This window comes from Neofelis nebulosa, chromosome 15, assembly GCF_028018385.1.
Source record: "Neofelis nebulosa isolate mNeoNeb1 chromosome 15, mNeoNeb1.pri, whole genome shotgun sequence".
Classification (NCBI taxonomy): Eukaryota; Metazoa; Chordata; class Mammalia; order Carnivora; family Felidae; genus Neofelis; species Neofelis nebulosa.
This window is the reverse complement of record NC_080796.1, coordinates 46,582,683-46,600,822: the sequence shown is the minus strand read 5'-3', so window position 1 is coordinate 46,600,822 and position 18,140 is coordinate 46,582,683. Positions and strand designations below refer to the sequence as shown.

At 56.3% G+C, this 18,140-nt stretch overlaps 1 protein-coding gene across 5 annotated transcripts in view; it reads left to right on the top strand.

The window, feature by feature from the left end:
• Positions 1-18,140, top strand: part of TNNT2 (troponin T2, cardiac type) — a 39,609-nt gene that overhangs the window by 8,318 nt on the left and 13,151 nt on the right. For 2 of the 5 annotated variants that reach the window (XM_058700075.1, XM_058700076.1), the window contains exons 2-10: positions 872-1,009; positions 2,296-3,121; positions 3,634-3,738; positions 4,660-4,703; positions 6,107-6,179; positions 6,283-6,420; positions 6,943-7,029; positions 7,298-7,372; positions 7,715-7,843. In XM_058700075.1, coding sequence (XP_058556058.1) covers positions 872-1,009; positions 2,296-3,121; positions 3,634-3,738; positions 4,660-4,703; positions 6,107-6,179; positions 6,283-6,420; positions 6,943-7,029; positions 7,298-7,372; positions 7,715-7,720 — 1,492 coding nt within the window. In that variant the 3' untranslated portion in view covers positions 7,721-7,843. Of the gene's footprint in view, positions 1-871; positions 1,010-2,295; positions 3,122-3,633; positions 3,739-4,659; positions 4,704-6,106; positions 6,180-6,282; positions 6,421-6,942; positions 7,030-7,297; positions 7,373-7,714; positions 7,844-12,207; positions 12,335-16,773; positions 16,826-17,734; positions 17,746-17,847; positions 17,865-18,140 lie in introns of those variants that run through there. The other 3 variants (XM_058700079.1, XM_058700078.1, XM_058700080.1) reach the window with 2 other exon arrangements.

The following is an 18,140-nucleotide window of genomic DNA, read 5'->3' as shown; positions in this document are numbered from 1 at the left end:
ATGTAATGTGAGCCACAAATATGAACCATGTTAAAATTGTAAATTTTCTATGAGGCACACTAAAAAAGTGAAAAGAAACAGATGATTAGTTTTCATAATAGGTCTCATTTATCCCAGGGTATCCAAAATATTATTTCAACGTGTAATCAATGTATGGAATTATTTTTATTTTTTAAGTGTTTATTTCTGAGAGAGAGAGAGAGAAAGAGAGAGTACAGGGGATGGGCAGGGAGTGAGGGAGACAGAGGATCCGAAGCAGGGTCTGCACTGATGCAGGGCTCGAACTCATGAACCGAGAGATCAATACCTGAGCTGAAGTCAGATGCTTAACCGACTGACCCACCCAGGTGCCCCAATAAGCAGAATTATTAACAAGATACTCTACATTCTGTTTGTCATATTACGTCTTGGGACTACCTGTGTGTGTTACAATTCCGGCACGTCTCAGTTCAGCCCAGCCATGTTTCTTTCTTTTTTAATTTAATTTAATTTTATTATTATTTTTTTAAATGTTTATTTATTTTTGAGACAGACACAGAGCATGAATGGGGGAGGGTCAGAGAGAGGGAGACACAGAATCCGAAACAGGCTCCAGGTTCTGGGCTGTCAGCACAGAGCTCGACGCGGGGCTGAACTCACGGACCCGGGGATCATGACCTGAGCTGAAGTCGGACACTTGACCGACTGAGCCACCAGGTGCCCCAGCCCAGCCATCTTTCAAGTGCACCATAACCACCTACAGACGGCCCAGGCCTAGAGGGTATTTGTTCTCTTCTCCCAGCCCTGTAGGGGTCTGCCCTGGGAACAGGTATCCGGGGACCCAGGAGTCTTGCCTGGGCTGCACTGATCCTCTCCACCCCCCCTCCCCCAGCCTGGCCAGGCAGTGGACTCTAGAAGATGAGGAGGAGCAGGAGCGAGAGCGCCGGCGGCGACACCGCAATCTGAGCTCGGCCACGGACGAGGAAGCTCCCAAGCTTGCCCAGAATGGACACACACCGGCTGCCCAGAGGTGCTCGGGTCAGGGTGGGGGACGAGGCACCATTTCCCTGTCCCAGGTGACCCGGATGGACTTAGCTGCCCCAGACAGACCAAGTACTGGGGGTGCCCGGGGAATGAGATGAAGGGTCCGCAGATGTCCTTCAAGCTCCTCACCTTCCCTAGACCCTCCTCCACGCTGCCCGCCTCCACCCTCTTCGGAACCAGAATCACTATACGCTGATGCTATCCGTGAGCCGATACTTTGCTGCACATTTGGTGGATAGAAGTCATTTAATCCTTATAGTATCCCCGGGAGAGAGGTATCATTAACCCATTTTACAGATGGAGAAACTGGGTCAAAGAGCACACACAGGTGACTTGCTGAGATTGTGCACCTAAGGTTGGCAGAGCCGGACTCGCCATCCGGATCGGTCAGGCTCTGTGGGCTCAACTCCTTCCACAACCCAGGCTGTCTCCCCTGTAACCGGAACCTCCATAATTCACTTCTGAGGGGAGGGATGCAGTGGCTACTCTTGCCGCCTGGATTTTAGGGTTATGAGGGAATGGAAGTCCCCTGTGGGCCAGGACTGTGCTGGGCAATCACGTGGAATGAGTCTCGTTTCACCCAACAGGCCTGGTTTGCAGATTTGGACGCTGAGGCCTAGACAGTGAATTCACTTGCCCCAATTCACATGGAAAGCAGGGTGGTGAGGAAGGAAAAGAATCTCCTTTTGCTGGAGGCCAAGTGCTACGGGTTTAGGACAGTCCTCTCATGTTGCTCGTGTTCCCTTGGGTCCCCAAGAGAAGGGGGACTGGGTGTGCGCCCCGAGCTGCTCCAGTGCCCGTGGCCGCCACCGTGGCTAACGGGAGTGCAGGATGGCATGTCAGAGCTTAGCGCTGTCCCCTCAGCTCCACCACTGATCATCTGTGCAACCTTTGACAAGTCCCCGAACGTCTCTGGTCTTGATCTAAGCTCTCAGGGGCGAGCACTGCATTTATTCCTTTTGACTTCCGCCACCCGGCACGGGGCCCAGCGCAGACAAACTTGTTCAGTCAGTGTTTGTTGACTGGGTCTCAACATGCAGAGTTGGACCTTATAGGGGTATATAAACTTTTTAAAAACGTGGTGCACATTGTTCAAATGACTTAGTGGAAACCCAATATGTAAAGGCGGTTAAAAGTGATCTTTCTTTAAGCGATGGGGGGTGGGGTGCCTCCCCGGTGGCCCTGGAAGCATCCCCATTGGGTCAGGTACACCCCAGGGTGTCTCCCGTCTCTGATACTTATCTCCCACCCCTTCTCCATCTTCTGGCCTAGACTGCCCGGCATGGAGGAAGCCGAGGTGCCCAAGCCGCAGACCTCAGCCTCTAAAGATGAGGACAGCCAGGCCACCCTCAGGACACGGCAGGAGCGGAGGCAGAGGCGGCAGGCAGTGGAGGCTGCACAGGCCCCTGTCCGGCGGGAGGCAGAGGAGGGAAGGGACAGCTCCGGCCCAGAGCAGGCCAAGCCGCAGCCCCTCATGCCCAAGAAGGAGGCGGAGCTGCCTCCTCGCCGGAGACTGAGCCGGGAGCAGCGGGGCCCTTGGGCCAGGGAGGAGGAGAGCTTGGCGGGCCAAGAGGAAGAAGGCGGGAAGAAGGGGGTCTCAGAGAAGCCCCCTATCTCAGAGAAGTCCTCCGTCCCAGAGAAGACATTAGCCCCTGGAAAGAGACTGGTCTCAGAGGAGTTCTCCATCTCGGAGAAGGCCCCGGGACCTGAGAAAACTTCTGTGTCAGAGAAAAGAGCCATCTCAGAGAAGAAGGCCATTCTAGAAAAAACAAGTGGCTCTGAGAAGTTGCCGGCCCCAGGGAAGACATCAGACTCAGAAAGGAGACTGGTTTCTGAGAAAGCATTGCTCTTTGAGAAGTCTCTGGTATCCGAGAAGACCTCAGCAGCAGAGACAAAGCTGGCTCCAAAGAGGCTGGCAGCCTTGGGACAGCCCCAGGCAGGGGGGCGGCTGGCTTCTGGGGGAGGCCAGCCCACCACCACAGAGCAGAGGGGAAGTGCCCTCTCTGAGAAGAGCCCCCCGTCCTTGGCGGAGCTGGGAGAACAGGGCGTGCCAGACTCTCCGACTGTGACTTCCCGCCTCCCGCCCATCACACTCCAGGTTGGCAGTGCCCCCGCCCCTCCCATCCCTGCACGTGCCCCTCTCATCCTGCCCTGGGTGGTCTCTGGCTCCCTTGCTGTCTCCTGTCCTCTCACCGTGGGGCTGGATTTGGCAATTTCCTCTCTCCCTACCTGCTTCTAATCACTGTCAGAATAGGGGACGCTTGAGGCAAGGGCAGGCAGTTGGCAGCCGAAAAGGGCTTCAGCTGTGTTGCCAGGGAGCACCTGCCACCCTGAACCCCCTCATGATCCAGGGCCTGGATTTCAGGACACCAGCAGACTCTGGGGAAACCTCACGTCCTTCCAGAAGTTCTGCTGGAAAGTTCTGCCTGGTGGCCTGGCCCCACGGAACTGTGTCCACCGTCCCCACAGCAGAGGCAGAGGGGCAGGACTGTTTTCTTCTCCTCTTCCTCCTGCAGCTCTTGGGATGAGCCAGGCCACATGGGGTCCCCATGGCAGCTTGGGCTTCGGGCTCCCCCGACCTCCCGTATGACACTCCCCCACTCCATCCAGGTGAAAGTCCCCAGCAAGGAGGAAGAGGTGGACACACCCTCACCCACTCAGGCCACCTACAGCAGCTCCCTCAAACGCTCCAGCCCCAGGACCATCTCCTTTCGGGTGAGAGCCCAGGGTACCTTTGTCTCCAGTCCCCTGGAGGGCAACCTGGGGAAACCAGCATCTATCCCAGCATTGGGGCCTTAGGTTAGATATCAAGCAGATTCTTTGGATAGAGAGGGGTTTTGGATTCCCATGGGTAGCCAAGAGCAGATGACTTGGGTTAAGTGATGGAGAGCCAGTTAATGACCCAGGGGGTTGGTGTGGATGAGACTGAGCAGCTCCACCTAGTGGACAAGGCCAGAGCTGCAGGAAGAGGGCACAGGGCAGGTTCCGTGGCAGGGGCCCCACCCCTGCCTTCAGCAGTTCCTGATCCCACCCAGGAGGCTTGAGCAGCGGGGAAGGGTAGGAGCCAAGAGCAGTGGGGCTCTCCAAGCGCTCCCTACTCTGCCTCTGCCCCAGTGGTACAAGTGGTATGGACTGGGGACTCTCTTCTCAATTTCTGATAATTTACTCTTAGTTCCTTGGTTCACTGGGTGGTTCACTTATTTTTGACTGACTGTGCTTTGTGCCCCTGATGTGTGCCAGGCTCTGGGGAGGAAGCTGGATGCCCGATACTGATCAGGGCTGGTCCCTGCCTGGCAGGGCTCATGGGCAGTAGGGAGGCAGACAGGAAAACAGATGGTTGAGCTGGTGGTGGTGGTGGGGCCAGGGCTCCAGACCCTGCGGGGAGACTGGACCAACATGAGGGACCGAGGCCCAGCGAGATGGAACAGGGATGGGGGGGCGGGGAATGGGGAAGGCTTCTGACCCGGCCTGGTGGGTGGAGGCAGGTGTCTCCCAGACAAGAGGAGGATCTTTCACGGAGGTTTGGTTGGGGGTTGGAGGAAGAGGGAAGTGTTCAGAGAGCTGAGCCTTTCCCTCGAGGAGGGCCATGGCCTCCTGGGGACTGTCACTCATCAGAGACTATCCTTCTTGTTTCAGATGAACTCCAGGAAAGACAACTCAGAAACAACCTTAACACGCAGGTCAGGGGCCTGGAGGCTCTGGCTTTGTCTGATCTGGTCATGTTCAGTCTGTGTTTGCTGCGCGACTGCCACCCGTATTCCTTGTGCCAGGCTGTGCCATAGAGCACCCGAGGGGAAAGTGCAGTCCTCGGCCAGGGCTCCAGACCCTGCGGGGAGACTGGACCAACATGAGGGACCGAGGCCCAGCGAGATGGAACAGGGATGGGGGGGCGGGGAACGGGGAAGGCTTCTTAGAGGAGGCGGGGCTTGGGTGGGGCTCTGAAGGTGGAGGAGGTTGGGGTGGGGAGGGGGAGGAGGGCCTTCCAGGAGGAGGACCATGAACAGCGCAGGGAAGGGGAAGCCACGACTTTCAGCAGACCCAACGCAGGGGGGGCCCGCAAGTCTCCATGCGCCATAAGCATCGCCGTGCCCCATAATTTTGATGCGAGTAGTTTGAGGACTGTGTTTTGAAAGAAGGAAGCTGAAATGGGGTCTGGAAAGCAGCTGTGCTTGAGCACGAGGAATCCTGTGCACTCGTGCTGTGTCCATCTGCCCCTAAACATTCGTAGAGGCCAACTATCCCAGGCGAGGCGTGGGGTGACGGTGGTGGCACGGGGTGCATGTATGAATGAGGCACGGCTCCTTCTGTTCGGCACCTCACATCAGACTATTAAACTTGCGAGAGCCGCCTCCCCCGCCCCGGCAGGGAGGTGCAGGGACAGGAATCGAACCCCAAAGTGGCTGCAGCCGCCCCGCCTGCGGGAGCTGGAGAGCACATCACGGAGCACTCGACTCCTGACTGGGACTTGAGATGGAGGGAACAGCACAAGTAAAAGCACAGAGTATGAAAAGCGTGAGGTATCTAGTTAACTGGCACATAAGCCCGCGGAGAAAGGGGTCGGGGGGTGGGGTGGATGCTGGTGTCGGGGAGGAGTCAGGGACCAGACCGTGAGAGCCTTGTATGCTGTGTCGGGGAGTTTGGTCCCTGCCCTGTGGCCTGCGAGGTTTGAGCTGTTGAGGACAGGTTGGGCTTTGTCTGGGGTAGGAGTGGTCTGGTGGCAGTGGGGGAGAGCTCAGGGTGGCCGGCAGAGGGGGTCGGGGAAGGGGACTGCAGCGCTGCGGAAGGTAGAGGGGAAGGAGATTCAGGAGATGTGTGTGAGGTCCAGTGACAAGAATGGGGGGGGGGGGAGAATGGCAGATATTTCTGACCCTGGGGGTGTCCTGCTGAGTGGGGATGTTTCTGGGGAGGTGACGAAAGTCCCTGGACTTTCCTGTAGTTTTTCACTTTGGCCAAGTCATTCTCGCCTCATTCAGTGATGGAGGCCATCTTCTCCTTGCCAAAAGGGTAGGTGGGTACGGCTCGGGGCCCAGGCGGGCCCGGCGCAGCCGTCTCACCTGTTTTGTCCCGTCCTCCCGTCCCGCAGCGCCAGCGTGAGGCTCCCGGCCAGCACAGTCAAGTTAGGCGAGAAGTTGGAGAGATACCACACCGCTGTTCAGGTGGGCAGGGCTCTTGTGGAGGGGCCGGGGCACCTGATGAGCGTGGTAAGTGTGGTCTGTGCACGTCACCCTCGTGGGCCAGCCATCGGTGTTCTCTTTCCAGAGGTCGGAATCGGTCAAGTCTCCAGGCTCCTCCCGCACCGAGTTCTTTGTGGCTCCCGTGGGCGTAGCCAGCAAGCGCCAGCTCTTCGAGAAGGAGCTGGTGGGCCAGAGCCGAGCAGACCCAGCCTCCAGCCGGAAGGTGAGGGGCTCAGGCCCAGCTGGGTGTCTTCAGGCTGATTAGGCCTGAGACCTCCAAATGCAGAACTTGACCCTGGCAATACTAGAAAGCTCCGTGTTTTCCGGGGCGCCTGGGTGGCTCAGTCGGTTGAGCGTCCGACTTTGGCTCAGGTCGTGATCTCACGATTCATGAGCTCGGGCCCCACGTCGGGCTCGCTGCTCTCAGCACAGAGCCCGCGTCAGGTCCACGGTCCCCCTCTCTCTGCCCCTCCCCCACTTGCGCTCTCTCAAAAAGAAAGCTCCACGTTTTCTCATGTCCATTTTGGCAGAACCTGCTGTTGACTCGAGTTGCTGTTCATAAGCCCGTCTCCCAAGCTGTGTGCAGCATTCCCTGGGGGACCGTCGGGGGCCTTCCGGGGTGTGTGTGGCACGTGCTAGGTGGATACGGGAGTGAGGCAGAGTCATGTCCCTGTGCCAGGACCTCTGAAAATGCCATCCGGTTGCCAGCTGCCCCAAGCCCTGAGATGCAAGGCTTTCTTTTCAGGAGAACATGAGGCTCTCAGGGGCTGTGACATCAAGGCTCAACCTGTGGATCAGCAGGACCCAGGAATCTGGAGATCAGAACCCCCAGGTACCTCGTCCCTCCCCGAGATCTCGTGCTACAGGCCTTTGTGGTAGAATGACCCGGGTGAGAGAAGGGACAGCCCTGAGAGAAACAGAGCTCCAGCAGTGGAGACCATGGGGAGTGAGGAGGGTAAGCCTGTGGGCCAGGAGGCAGAAGAGAGAAGGAGTGGGTCTGGGGTCTTCCCTCTCAGGAAGGGGAGGAACCTGGGGTTCCCGAGTCCCTCTGCAGTCAGCCTTGGTTCCTCCCCGCCCCAAACCCTGATGTCCCAAACCAGGAGGTGCGGAAACAGCCGGCAGCCACCAGGAGGACCCAGTTGGGAAAGAAAGCAGATTCCTTCCTGGAGGCAGAGGTGAGAGGAGCAGAGAGGGGCCGGGCCTGGGGAGACTCCACCCCTCACCCCCACGTACACACTAATTGGCCTCCAGCTGCACAGTCTAGTACCCGGGATACCCTGGTTCTGCTCTCAAGCTTGTTTGACCCAAACTTGAGAATGCTGATTGAACCCCGATCTGGCTTTGCTTTCCCTGCAGCTTTGCAAAGCCCCTCCCTGCCCCCAACATCAACCAGCAGGTTTGGGGTCTCTGGTATGAGTGGGCCTTGGGCAAAGGGATGCCTTCCTGTCCGGAGGCCCCCTTTCCCTCCCAGCTCTAGGAACCTCTTTGTCTTTTCTGACAGACCTTTGCCCCCACAGGTGTGACGAGCCCTCTGCCGGGACAGACCTACAAGGTCTGCATCTCATGGGCCCTCCCTCAGGCCGGGCCCTGTCTCCAGCAGCATTCCTGTCTCTCATTGCCCCTGCCCCCTTTCTGGCTCTGGACCTGGGGCCGGGAGTGTCGGGGAGACTCAACCAGCTCCTGCCCAGCCCAGCGTCCGGGGGCAGGTGTCCCCCGGCACCTTCTCACCCCACTGAGGGCGCAGCAGATCCCGGGACCCAGTGTCAGCACAGCGTTGGTTCTCGTCAGCACCGTGTGACCTCCACACCCCGTCCGGAGATAGTTCCCGCTCACGTCCAGGGTCAGGGCGGTACTGTCTCTGAAGAACCTCAGGGTCACCTCTGTGATCTGCTCCCAGCAGGTGCCTCCACGTGCCTGTGGTATCCCTCGCTGAGGCCTGGATTTACGCACCTTAGCCCCCGGGCCTGCTTCCAGCTTGCTGAGACCCATCGGCTGGGTTGTAAAGGAGTTGCACTGTCTTCCATGTGCCCCCCTCCCCGCTTTGTTTTCCTCTCATTTCCTTGGCCTGCAGCTCTGGCCGGGAGCTCAGTGCCTTTTTGTGCGCCCCTTCACCCTCTTTCTGAAAAAGCTGTTCTCAGGAAAGATCTGATACACTTGCTCACTCTCAGGTGTAAGTGACTAATAATACCTTAAAAATGGATTCCTTCCTGGAAGATGTGCTTTTTAACCAGGTTCATCATTGTTGTGACTGGACTGAGGGGAGGGGTCAGTTGCCATTCTCCCTGCAGCCCCTCTTTTCCTCACATTCAGGCGGGCTGCTGCCCTATCCTAGCATAGGAACTTGGTGGAGGGCAGAACTGCCACCTACAATACCAGGCCTGCTGCCACACTTCCCCAAACACATTCTCCCCAAAGCCAGTCCTCCCCAGCATCATGGCCCATGTGGGCCTGGAGACTGCTGAGCTTTCTGAGAATCTAGGACAAACCCAACTTGGTCAGTCCGGTGCCCTATCCAACCCTTTAATGCTGTAATTGAAAAATATATATGTGTGTTTGTGTGTGTGTGTGTGTGTGTGTGTATACACACATGCATGTGTACACACACATATCTCACATGTATACACTATGTACTATATACACACCCACATATGCACATACATATATACTTATATACTATACACGCACACATACACACACATATACACACACCCACACATTTACTTAGTTTTTCATTTGAACTTCATTAGAACTCTTCTTCCAGACTGCTCTGGTTTTACCCAGAACCAGCTGGGGAGGTAGGGGAGAATAAGTGCAGAGCCCTGCCCGCTTCCCCTTTGTCCTTTGCCTGCAGACATACCTGGAAAACTCCAGGGTTTCTCAGGACACCGCCCTTAAGGCCATCATCAGGCCCCAGTTCCCAAAGCTTGTGGGACAGAAGCAGCCATCCAGGGACCACCAGTCTTGTCCCAGCCTTTGTGATTGTGAGTGAGGGCTCCTATCTTGGGTCCTGTGGACTGGGGGACAGAAGGCCCTCAGGGCCCCATCTGTTCAGACCTCCCAGTGACCCCAGATTGGCCCATTTTCAGCTGCTGGGTCTCCTGTGGCTGGTCCTGTGCCTGCACTGAGCTAGGGACAGTGGGACGTGGAGGCACTGCCCTGCACCCCACTGCCTCCCCCCGAGGTTGGGGGACGAAGGCAGACTGTGGAGGGGCTTAGGACCCCCAGGCCCCTTCACTTCCTGGGAGGGAAGACCCCAGCCCCACTCCTCTCTTCTGTCTCCCGGCCCAGAGGCTTAGCCCTCCTCACTCCCCATGGTCTTCACTGCTGGACGAAACCAGGGGCAGGGGGAGGAGTGTGATGAGCTTTGCCCAGAGACTCAAAGGACCTGCTGGGAACTCAGGGTTCAAACAGGGACCTAAAGACTTATGATGGTCTATTCTAAACTTTGGAAAGTCCCCTGGCGGGCGAATTTGTCCAGCAGACAAGAACTGTCCTCGCATGGACTTTTCTTGGGAGAGGCTCCCAGAAACCTTCTAGAGTAGAGGCCTGAGTGGGGCCTGAGGGGGATGGCTTGGTCCTGGGTGTCTGGGGTGTCCTGGCAGCTGCACACCCTCTCTGGGGGTGACCATCAAGGACAGGCCGCAGGACAGAGTGTTGAGGGACACGACCTCGTGACTCTTTGTCCCTAACATTCATGGATACCCCCCCCCACAAAGGCCCTGACCTCATTCCTGTCAGGGGGCCAGCCCCCCAACAAGGAGACAAATCTATGCACAAGATAATTTCAGCTGGGGACGGGTGTGAGGACGAAATGCAGCACGGCGGTGACTGGCTGGCTGAGTGGACAGGGGAGGCCTCTTGGAGGAGGTGACATCGAGCACCCTCTGCAGACAGAGCAGGTCCCCCCACGCATCCCCCCACCACTCCTTGCCCTGTCTGCTTGCCTGCCCTCATGGCCTTGGGACCTCACACATGGCCCGCTCTCTCGTGGGCCCTTGAATCTGCAAGCAGTGTTTCAGTATACGCTTCTTCCAGTGCAATTCTGGGTGGGGACCAGCCTTTGTCTCCCCTTCCTTGCTACCACTAGCACTTTATATCTACCTGCAGGGACAGGGACATCCACGACAGGTAGGGAACAGCCCTGTCGTATCAAGATATGGCTGCTGGAAAGTGGCTAGACTTTCTCACTGACTCACTGCCTCCCCGTTCTCCGAATTAAATGCCTGCTTTAGAACGGTTTGTGAGAACCTCACATAGTCCATGAACAGTGAGAACCTACTGGATTTTTCCCATGGGGATCTGTGGCAATTGAGGTGCCCAGGTCCTTCTCCCAGGCATCTGTGCAAATTATGGCCCATTTGAAGGACTGTTGGGCTTACGAGGAACAGTAAACCACTTAAAGTGGCTCGAGTTAAGGGAAAATTTAAGACCAACAATTCTTAAATTCTAAAAGGTTCCAGGCCAGGGCACAAAGCAAGGCTGGGCCGTTGTGGGCTAGACAGGAAAGAGGATGATAATACTTTTCTTCCATCTCTCTCCGGACAGCCTGGTTGCTCACCGTTCCTCTGTCAGTCTTCTCCCACCACCTGCCTCTTCTCTGCCTCCCTGGGGTCCTTCTCCCCCAGGATGCTGACCGGCAGGCACCTGGCCCCAGCTTGCCGTGCCACGGATCTCCCAGCAGCATGGAGGACCACATGGCAGGGATCAGCCTGGAGGTGGGGGAATCAGGCCCTTGGGCTCAGAGGCCACTGGGGACCATGGAGGGACAGTCTCAGCTGAGTTGATGGGGCAGGAGTGTGATAGAGTGGATGAGAAGCGAGTGGAAGTCCTGCACGCAGGGGATGCAGAAATGATGGCTGTTGGTGCCGCATAGTGGCTCCCAGGGCAGCAGGACTGAGAGGAGAGTCAAGGACTGGGAAGCATGGGTGTGTGGTCAGGCAGGGGTGGAGGAAGGAAGGGGAGACTGGCTTTCTTCACCCACAGAGAAACAGACAAGAGTGTACATCCCTGATGGGCAGGGGCTGGAAGGGCCGGGGGGCACACGGGAGGAGTGGGCCTGGCCCAGAGGAGGGGCGTTCCTTCTTCAGAGGTAGGACACAGGACTTGACCCAGAGACACTGAGGGGGGAGTCAGCCCAGCTGCTGCCAGACTTGCCTTCCCCCTCCATTTCATTTCCATCACGTACTGGGCTGCAAGATGCCCTGGGCACTGTGCTAGGGGCTGTGGGCATATCCATGCAAGCAAACCACAAAAAACCCAGGGCCCTGATCTATGTATCTCACAGTCTAGTAGGTTTAGCCAATCATAGTCCTGTACTGCTTTATCTTAAAGCCCTGGGCGTGGGGGGGCGGGGGAACGCGCTTCAGCGGTCCTCACAGCCCCCTCGAACAACCCAGCTGCCTGTCTGAGGACAATCATCATTCTTGACTGGAGGTTCTACCTTGTGTCTGACATTCTGTATCAGTTTTAGTCCTTTCCCAGTGAGGAGGACTTGCCACCTGGCTCTGGGGGTCATGGAAAAGACCCACTTCGCAGATGTCCTTACTGAGGCCTGCTGAGCCTGCATCCTGTACAAGGCCACTCAGCCCATTAGAAGTAGCCAGTAGCTTGGAAGACGTCTTTACCCACAGCATCACTTTACATGCAGCTGCAGATAAGCCCTTCCCCCTGCCCGCCAGACCCCTGGCCCAGAGACTCATGAAGTGTCTTAGAGGTTGCCATCTGCCCCCCAGTACTGCTCCCAGCCTGCCTTCCCAGGCCTGGGCCTCTGGCACCTGCTTTATCAGGATTCTTAAGAGGGACAGCTGGTTTATGTTACATGCCTGCTCCCTCCTCTGTTCCCTGCATATCTGTTCTGGTTTTAAATAGCTTATCTGAGCAGCTGGACAACCACATGGGCTTATATGGCGTGGGGTGCATGTTCCTTTAGTCCTGTCCCTGGCACCTGCCAAAATAGCAGCCAACACCCCCCGCGCCCCCGCTGTGTCTCCTGCTGCACATTCCTCCCACCGCAGGGCTTGGCTTACAAGGCCCCAGCCCACAGGCCTGCTTAAAGCCCTCTCCATCCCCTGCCCTCACCCAGTCCCTGCTGAGGCAGAGCAGATACCTCGGGATCTGTCGGCAGCTCCTGGTTTGAGGTAAGACCCGGGTGCGGCTCGAGATGGGGAGAGCAGAGAGGAGAGGAAAGATGTCCTGCAGCCTGGCACTTGTATCCAGAGTCTGCCTGCGTCCTCGGGGAGTGGACGTCAGAGTCCCTAGTGGCCCACGTTCCCTCTGAGAAGAGGCCACGCTTTACAGGGGTGTCACAGGGATCAGGTTCCAACACTAGCACAGTAGGGCAGTATGTTAGAAATGTTAGACTTGGATTTGAGTCCCAGATCTGCCACTAAAGATACTGTATCGCTGGCAGGTCTTGGGTAAGTGCCTTTCCCTCCCTGGGCCTCAATTTCCTCATCTGTAGAGTGGGGGAGACAATTGCTAGGTCTCTGTCTGCTCTACAGACAGTGAAGCTCTAAGCAACAGGAACTCCCCCAGATTGCTCAGTCCCTCCCCTCACCTCCAGGCCCAGGGCCCCCTAAACCTTTCCAGGCAGGTCCTTCTTGACTCCCAGAGAGCAAAGCAAGACTGCAGTCATGTCAATCAGAATAGTCCCGGTGGTGAAATTCACATCTCCAGGAATTCAGAAACTGTCATGTAAGCGCTGAGGAGGAGCCCACGTCCGGAGGTAGGCAGGGACCGGGGGAGCACCTCTGTGAGCAGACATGTGACGTTCATCTGCCTTCCACCAGGACCACCTTCCTCCCCAGAGAGAAAGCCCCGCGAAGTAGCATTTGGGGGGGCTGATGGGGGAGAGACCCCAGTGAGGGATCCTTCTATGGGGTGTGAACCCAGCTCCAGGGGTTAGAGTCCAGCTGCCCCCTGGCCCCCCGTGGACCCTTGTCCCACCCCATCCCAACATGCCCTGTAGGGACAGACCTTGCTCAGGGTCTGCGAGTGGCAGAGAAAGGATATTCCTTTGACTTCCAGCTTCTCCTGGGCCGAATGAGGAAACATCTAGGGAAGGGGTGGCCTAGCGTGTAAGGAGTGTCAATGCACATTCCAGGCCTACTGCAGCTGGGAAGCCATCTGACCTCCAGAATTCCTCCTCTGACCCATGTCTCGTAGGGCAAGCCCTTTCCGGGCAGAAGAGGAATCTGAGAGGATCGGGTTGCCTGCTGGCCCCCCTCAACCCTGTCCCTTAGCTTTCCTGGTGGGCTGACAGCTGCAGGCTTGGGAGGATTCCAGCTGGATGTTGGGGACAAGGGCTGAGGGATGGGGCCCACATTCCTCAGAAACTCAGAGACTTGTTTGTGTGAGACTAGAACTTGAAGCTCATCTATTTTATAGATAGGTTAGGAGAAGCCTAGAGAGATGAAATGAGTTAGCTACGGTCACACCGCAAGAACTGGGGTTAAACCCAGGTTGTCTTTTTTTAAGTAATCTTTATGCCCAGTGCGGGGCTTGAACTCATGACCCTGAGATCAAGAGTCTCAGGCTCTACAGACTGAGCCAGCCAGGTGCCCCTGAACCCAGACCTTTTGACCTCACGGCCAGTGTTCTTTCTGCCCTGTATTGTTTTTGCTTTACTCCCTAAGAAAGGTGACCCTGATCTCTTGGCTGTAAGGGAGTTTGGCTAGAAAGCTGTCTGTGGAAGCAGGTGAGGGTTTGGGTGTGAGGACACAGCTGCTCCAGGACATTCTCACCCCTGGCCCTGCCAGGTTCCTGATTATGTCTCATTCCAGAGCCCCGGCCTCGGCCTATCGCCTTCCCCTTCATCAGTCTTGCCTTCAGGCAATTGGCTTGCCTGCTGTCCTCTTGGTTGAAAGCCCTCCCCTACTCTCCATGGTCAGTTTGCTATTTTTGGGAGTTGGATGGTGCTCCCAGGAGCAGGGAGAGGGCTCCAAGCTGCTCTTTCTTCCTCTGAGCCCAGAGCCCTGTCAGCAAGAGGGAGGGCAAGAGAGGGGAGAAAGCTAGAGGCCACATGCCCCAGGCTGGCATGCGTAGCCCCTGTGAGAAACTTCTCTGTCCTCCCTGAGGTGACAGATTCCTCCCAGGATTCTCTTCCTGCCTACTGTCCTGGGGCTTGGGGCAGTGCACATCTGGGGTGAGGGGGCTATTCTCTTTGGCCACTCTCATCTGAAGACCCATTTTGGAGATGCTCTGGCGTTTGGGTCTTTCTTTAGCAGAATGAGGTTCCATCCCCGGCATGATACTGTATGCATCTGACATCTCTTCCCACCCGCCTCCATCCAAATGGAGCCAAAAAGTGGCTCAGAGTTTCTGTCTAAAGCTTCTGTGTAAACCCTCCCTCACTTGCCCCCATCCTGCGCCAGCAGAGGGAGCTAGAGAGGGGCCTGCCTCGCTACAGCCATGCTTGTCCTGAACCCAGCAGGACCCCGGGATATTGGGAGCAGGTTCAGATAAGGAGCCAGCCAGCCGGCGGCTGAAGCGGGCATTGGGTCTGAAGAGTTCTCTACTCAGAGGGGGAGTTGGGTGCAGAGAATCCTTCAAATCCCTCAGCCCGAAAGCAGCTGATGTCACCCCACCCATCAGAACAGGGACTCACTGGATGTCATCAGGTGGGTGCCTGGGGCGCCACTCCAGTAGGATGTGCAGGGAGAGGCGGAGAGGGCAGTGAGCGGTGCCCTCCCTCTGCCCCTGTCACCTGTGGCTTGAGTCAGAAGTTGGTGGCTGGATGCAGGCGGGACAGCAGACAGGGGCCCAGGAGAAGCCTCACTGAGGGTGGCCGTGTCCTTTGTTCTGATTCTACTCCTGCCTCACTGTAGGCTCATCCTCACATCACCTTATCCCTTTTCTCGCTCAGGAAGATTGAGAGCTCTCATGCTGCACAACTCTGCGGGGCCGCCGTTCACACTTCGGCCAATGTGAATGGTGCCCCCGGGGCTGTACACGCATGTGGCCCGGGAGGGTTGGGTTATAACAGTTATTAGTCAGAGGTCTGCTCTGGGCCAGGCACTTTATACGAGCTCTGAGCCTCCCAGAGGAGGAGCCATTTCACAGAAGAGCTGAGGTGTAGGGAGGTTAAGTGACCTTTCCAAGGTCACAGGCAAACGTGAGGTGGAGCCAGGATTCAAAACCAGATTTGTCTCCCCTCTCCCTGTGGCTTCTCCCTGCAATTGCACGGAAACAAAACCTCACACTTCCTAATGCCTTCCAATTTCCTTAATGTCGATTTACTCCTCATAAAGATCCTTGTGTAGCCAGGATGTGTAGGGTCTATCTCCAGGGTACAGAGAAAGAACTGCCCTTCAGAGACGTTAAACAAAGACTTGCCCAAACGCACTCAGCAAGGTGATGGAAGAGGGTTGGAATATCGATTGTCCGTTCCTATCCCAGTTAAGGGTGCATCTCAAAACGAGCTCTCCAGGCAGACATTATTTAATTGGAATTTTTATTGATCGGTAGTAGATTAACATGCAGTCCCAAGAAGTGATACAGTTCCCTTGCACACTTTGCCCAGTTCCCCTCAATGGTATATTTGCACACCTATGGTACAGGTCAAAACTAGGATATGGGCATTTGCTAGAAGCCATAATCTGACGCAGATTTCCCCGGCTCTACTCGGACCAGGTGTGTGTGTGTGTGTGTGTGTGTGTGTGTGTGTGTGAAATTCAGTATGGCTTTAATCTGTGTCGGTTCATGTGTTCATCACCACACTCCAGACACTAAAATGTTCTAAAACCACAAAAATCCTGTGCACCTTTTTAAAAATTGTTAAGTCACCTCTACACCCAATGTGGGGCTTGAACTCATGATCCCAAGGTAAGAGTCACATGCTCCTCCAACTGAGCCAGCCAGGTGCCCCTCCTGTGTGCCTTGGGTCAGCACGCCCACCTGTCCTCCCCTTCCACCCCCTACAACCACCGATCTGTTCTCCATTTCTGTAACTTTGCCATTTCAAGAACGTCATATAAATGATATCATATCGCTTGGCCTTTTCCCCCTCGGTGAGAGTAATTCCCTAGAGATTCATCCAAGGTGTCCTGGGTATCATGCCTTGTTCCTTTCCATCACCAAGAAGTACTCCACGCTATGGATGTGCCACAGTCCATGTACCCACTCTCCCAGGGGAACGTTCTGCAGTGACGAGCAAACTACACGGGGTACGCGTTGCACAGCTTTGCTGCCCTGAATGCTTGGCAAAGTCGTGGGCAGGAAAGGTTGAGCAACTATAGAAACATTGTTTTGAGAGTTACAATGATTTGCACCAGAGCAGGGAAGTTCCAAACAGTTTATCTGTTGCAGAACAATGAGTGAAATGGACATCGTCAGTTGCCCTTGAGGTGAATGGGTGAAATGGACATTGGACCGGTTGCCCTTGAGGTGATGTGGGATTGTTATCCCCCCTTGACAGAAGGAGAAGCAGGCTCCTGGCTGCAGGTCACAGGCTGATGAGGGGCAGGGCTAGCATCACCTCCCCATGTCTCAGGCAGTAGCCTGAGGCTAAGCTCTTCTCAGAGCTGAGGAGGGCTCGGATTCCCCTTCTGCCCATACTGACATTTTTCTCTTTCCGGAGGGAGAGCGGAGACCATGTCTGACGTGGAAGAGGTGGGGGAAGAGTACGAGGAGTGAGTATCTGGAGCATCCTGTCTGGGGTGCTGACCCCTCCCTACCCTGCCCTACCCCCCCCCCCCCCCCCCATGAGCCACCTGGGATAGGGAGGGGAGTGGCTGTGCCGGTTCTGGGGAAGTGCTCTGCTGCGGACCCTGGGTTGGCCACAGGCTGGGAGACTTCTGGAAATAGAGATGCCCGGGTCTCAGGGTCAGCTGGGGGTCCTGTCTGGCTCAGAGACTAAGAGGCAGAGGAGCTTCGAAGCTGTGTCTCCTGAAAACAGATCCAGAGCCGTTCAGTGACTGTCTCGAGGCTGCAGAGCTGCTCATGCCCCATGAAACCCAAATCAGAGCTCACTGTTAGCACTTCATCTTGGAACCATACTCCTCCTGGAGTGCCCCGCCCACCGCCCTGCCTGGGAGACCCTGGGGGTGGGACACTGGCAGCCGGTCTCACAATGATCTCCTGGGGGTGGTGCTCACCAGGGAGCCTGCAGAGGCATCAGGATGCAGAATGCCTGCCCTCACAGAGTGTGCTCTCCTGTGGATGTTAAGATGTTACATGTTGGAAACAATTAGCCAAGAGGGGTTACCTGGGTAGGATTTGGATAGGGAAGGGCAAGGGCAGGGGAAGGGCATTCTAGGGGATAGCTTGGCAACGCTCAGAGCGGGGAGAGAGTGGTAAGCGGGCAGACGCTGGAGAGAGCAAGCTGGCCCAGGCAGAGGTTTGCTGGGGACAATGGTGGGTAACCCTGGAGGAGAAGGCTGAGTCAGGTTAGGGGGTGCCTTTATAGGTGGGCAGAGAGGGGGTGAGCCTCATTAGGCAATGAGGGAAATAAAGAGCGGAGTCATCTTCGGGAAAAGGCCAGTGTGTGCGTGTGGTGTGTGTGCGATGTGCTATTGACAACGTGTCCTTCTGCCCGGCAGGGAGCAGGAAGGTAAGCACACGCCTGTGTACTCATGTGGATGGAGGGCAGCGTGGTTGGAAACTGACCCGCCTCTTGTCTCCTCTCTTACGGCCGTGGTCTTCTCTCCTGAGCAGAAGAAGCCGCAGAAGGTATGGAGCTCGGGCAGAGGGAGGGCTGGGAAGGGGAGATCCCAGGAATCCAATATTCTGGGGGCCCTGGGAAAACAGCTTGTCTGTGCCCGCCCCTCACTCCCAGCTGAGCAAAGACCCTTCAGCAGCCATGGCCCCTGGATGGGAATCGTTCCAGCCTCGGTTGCTCAGGTCTCAGGCAAAAGGTTTAAACCTGTCTCCTTTGTCATTTTTTTCAAACAGAATCACCCCTTTTTCTAATTAATTACGTGTGATTTTTTTTTTCTCTATTTGTTT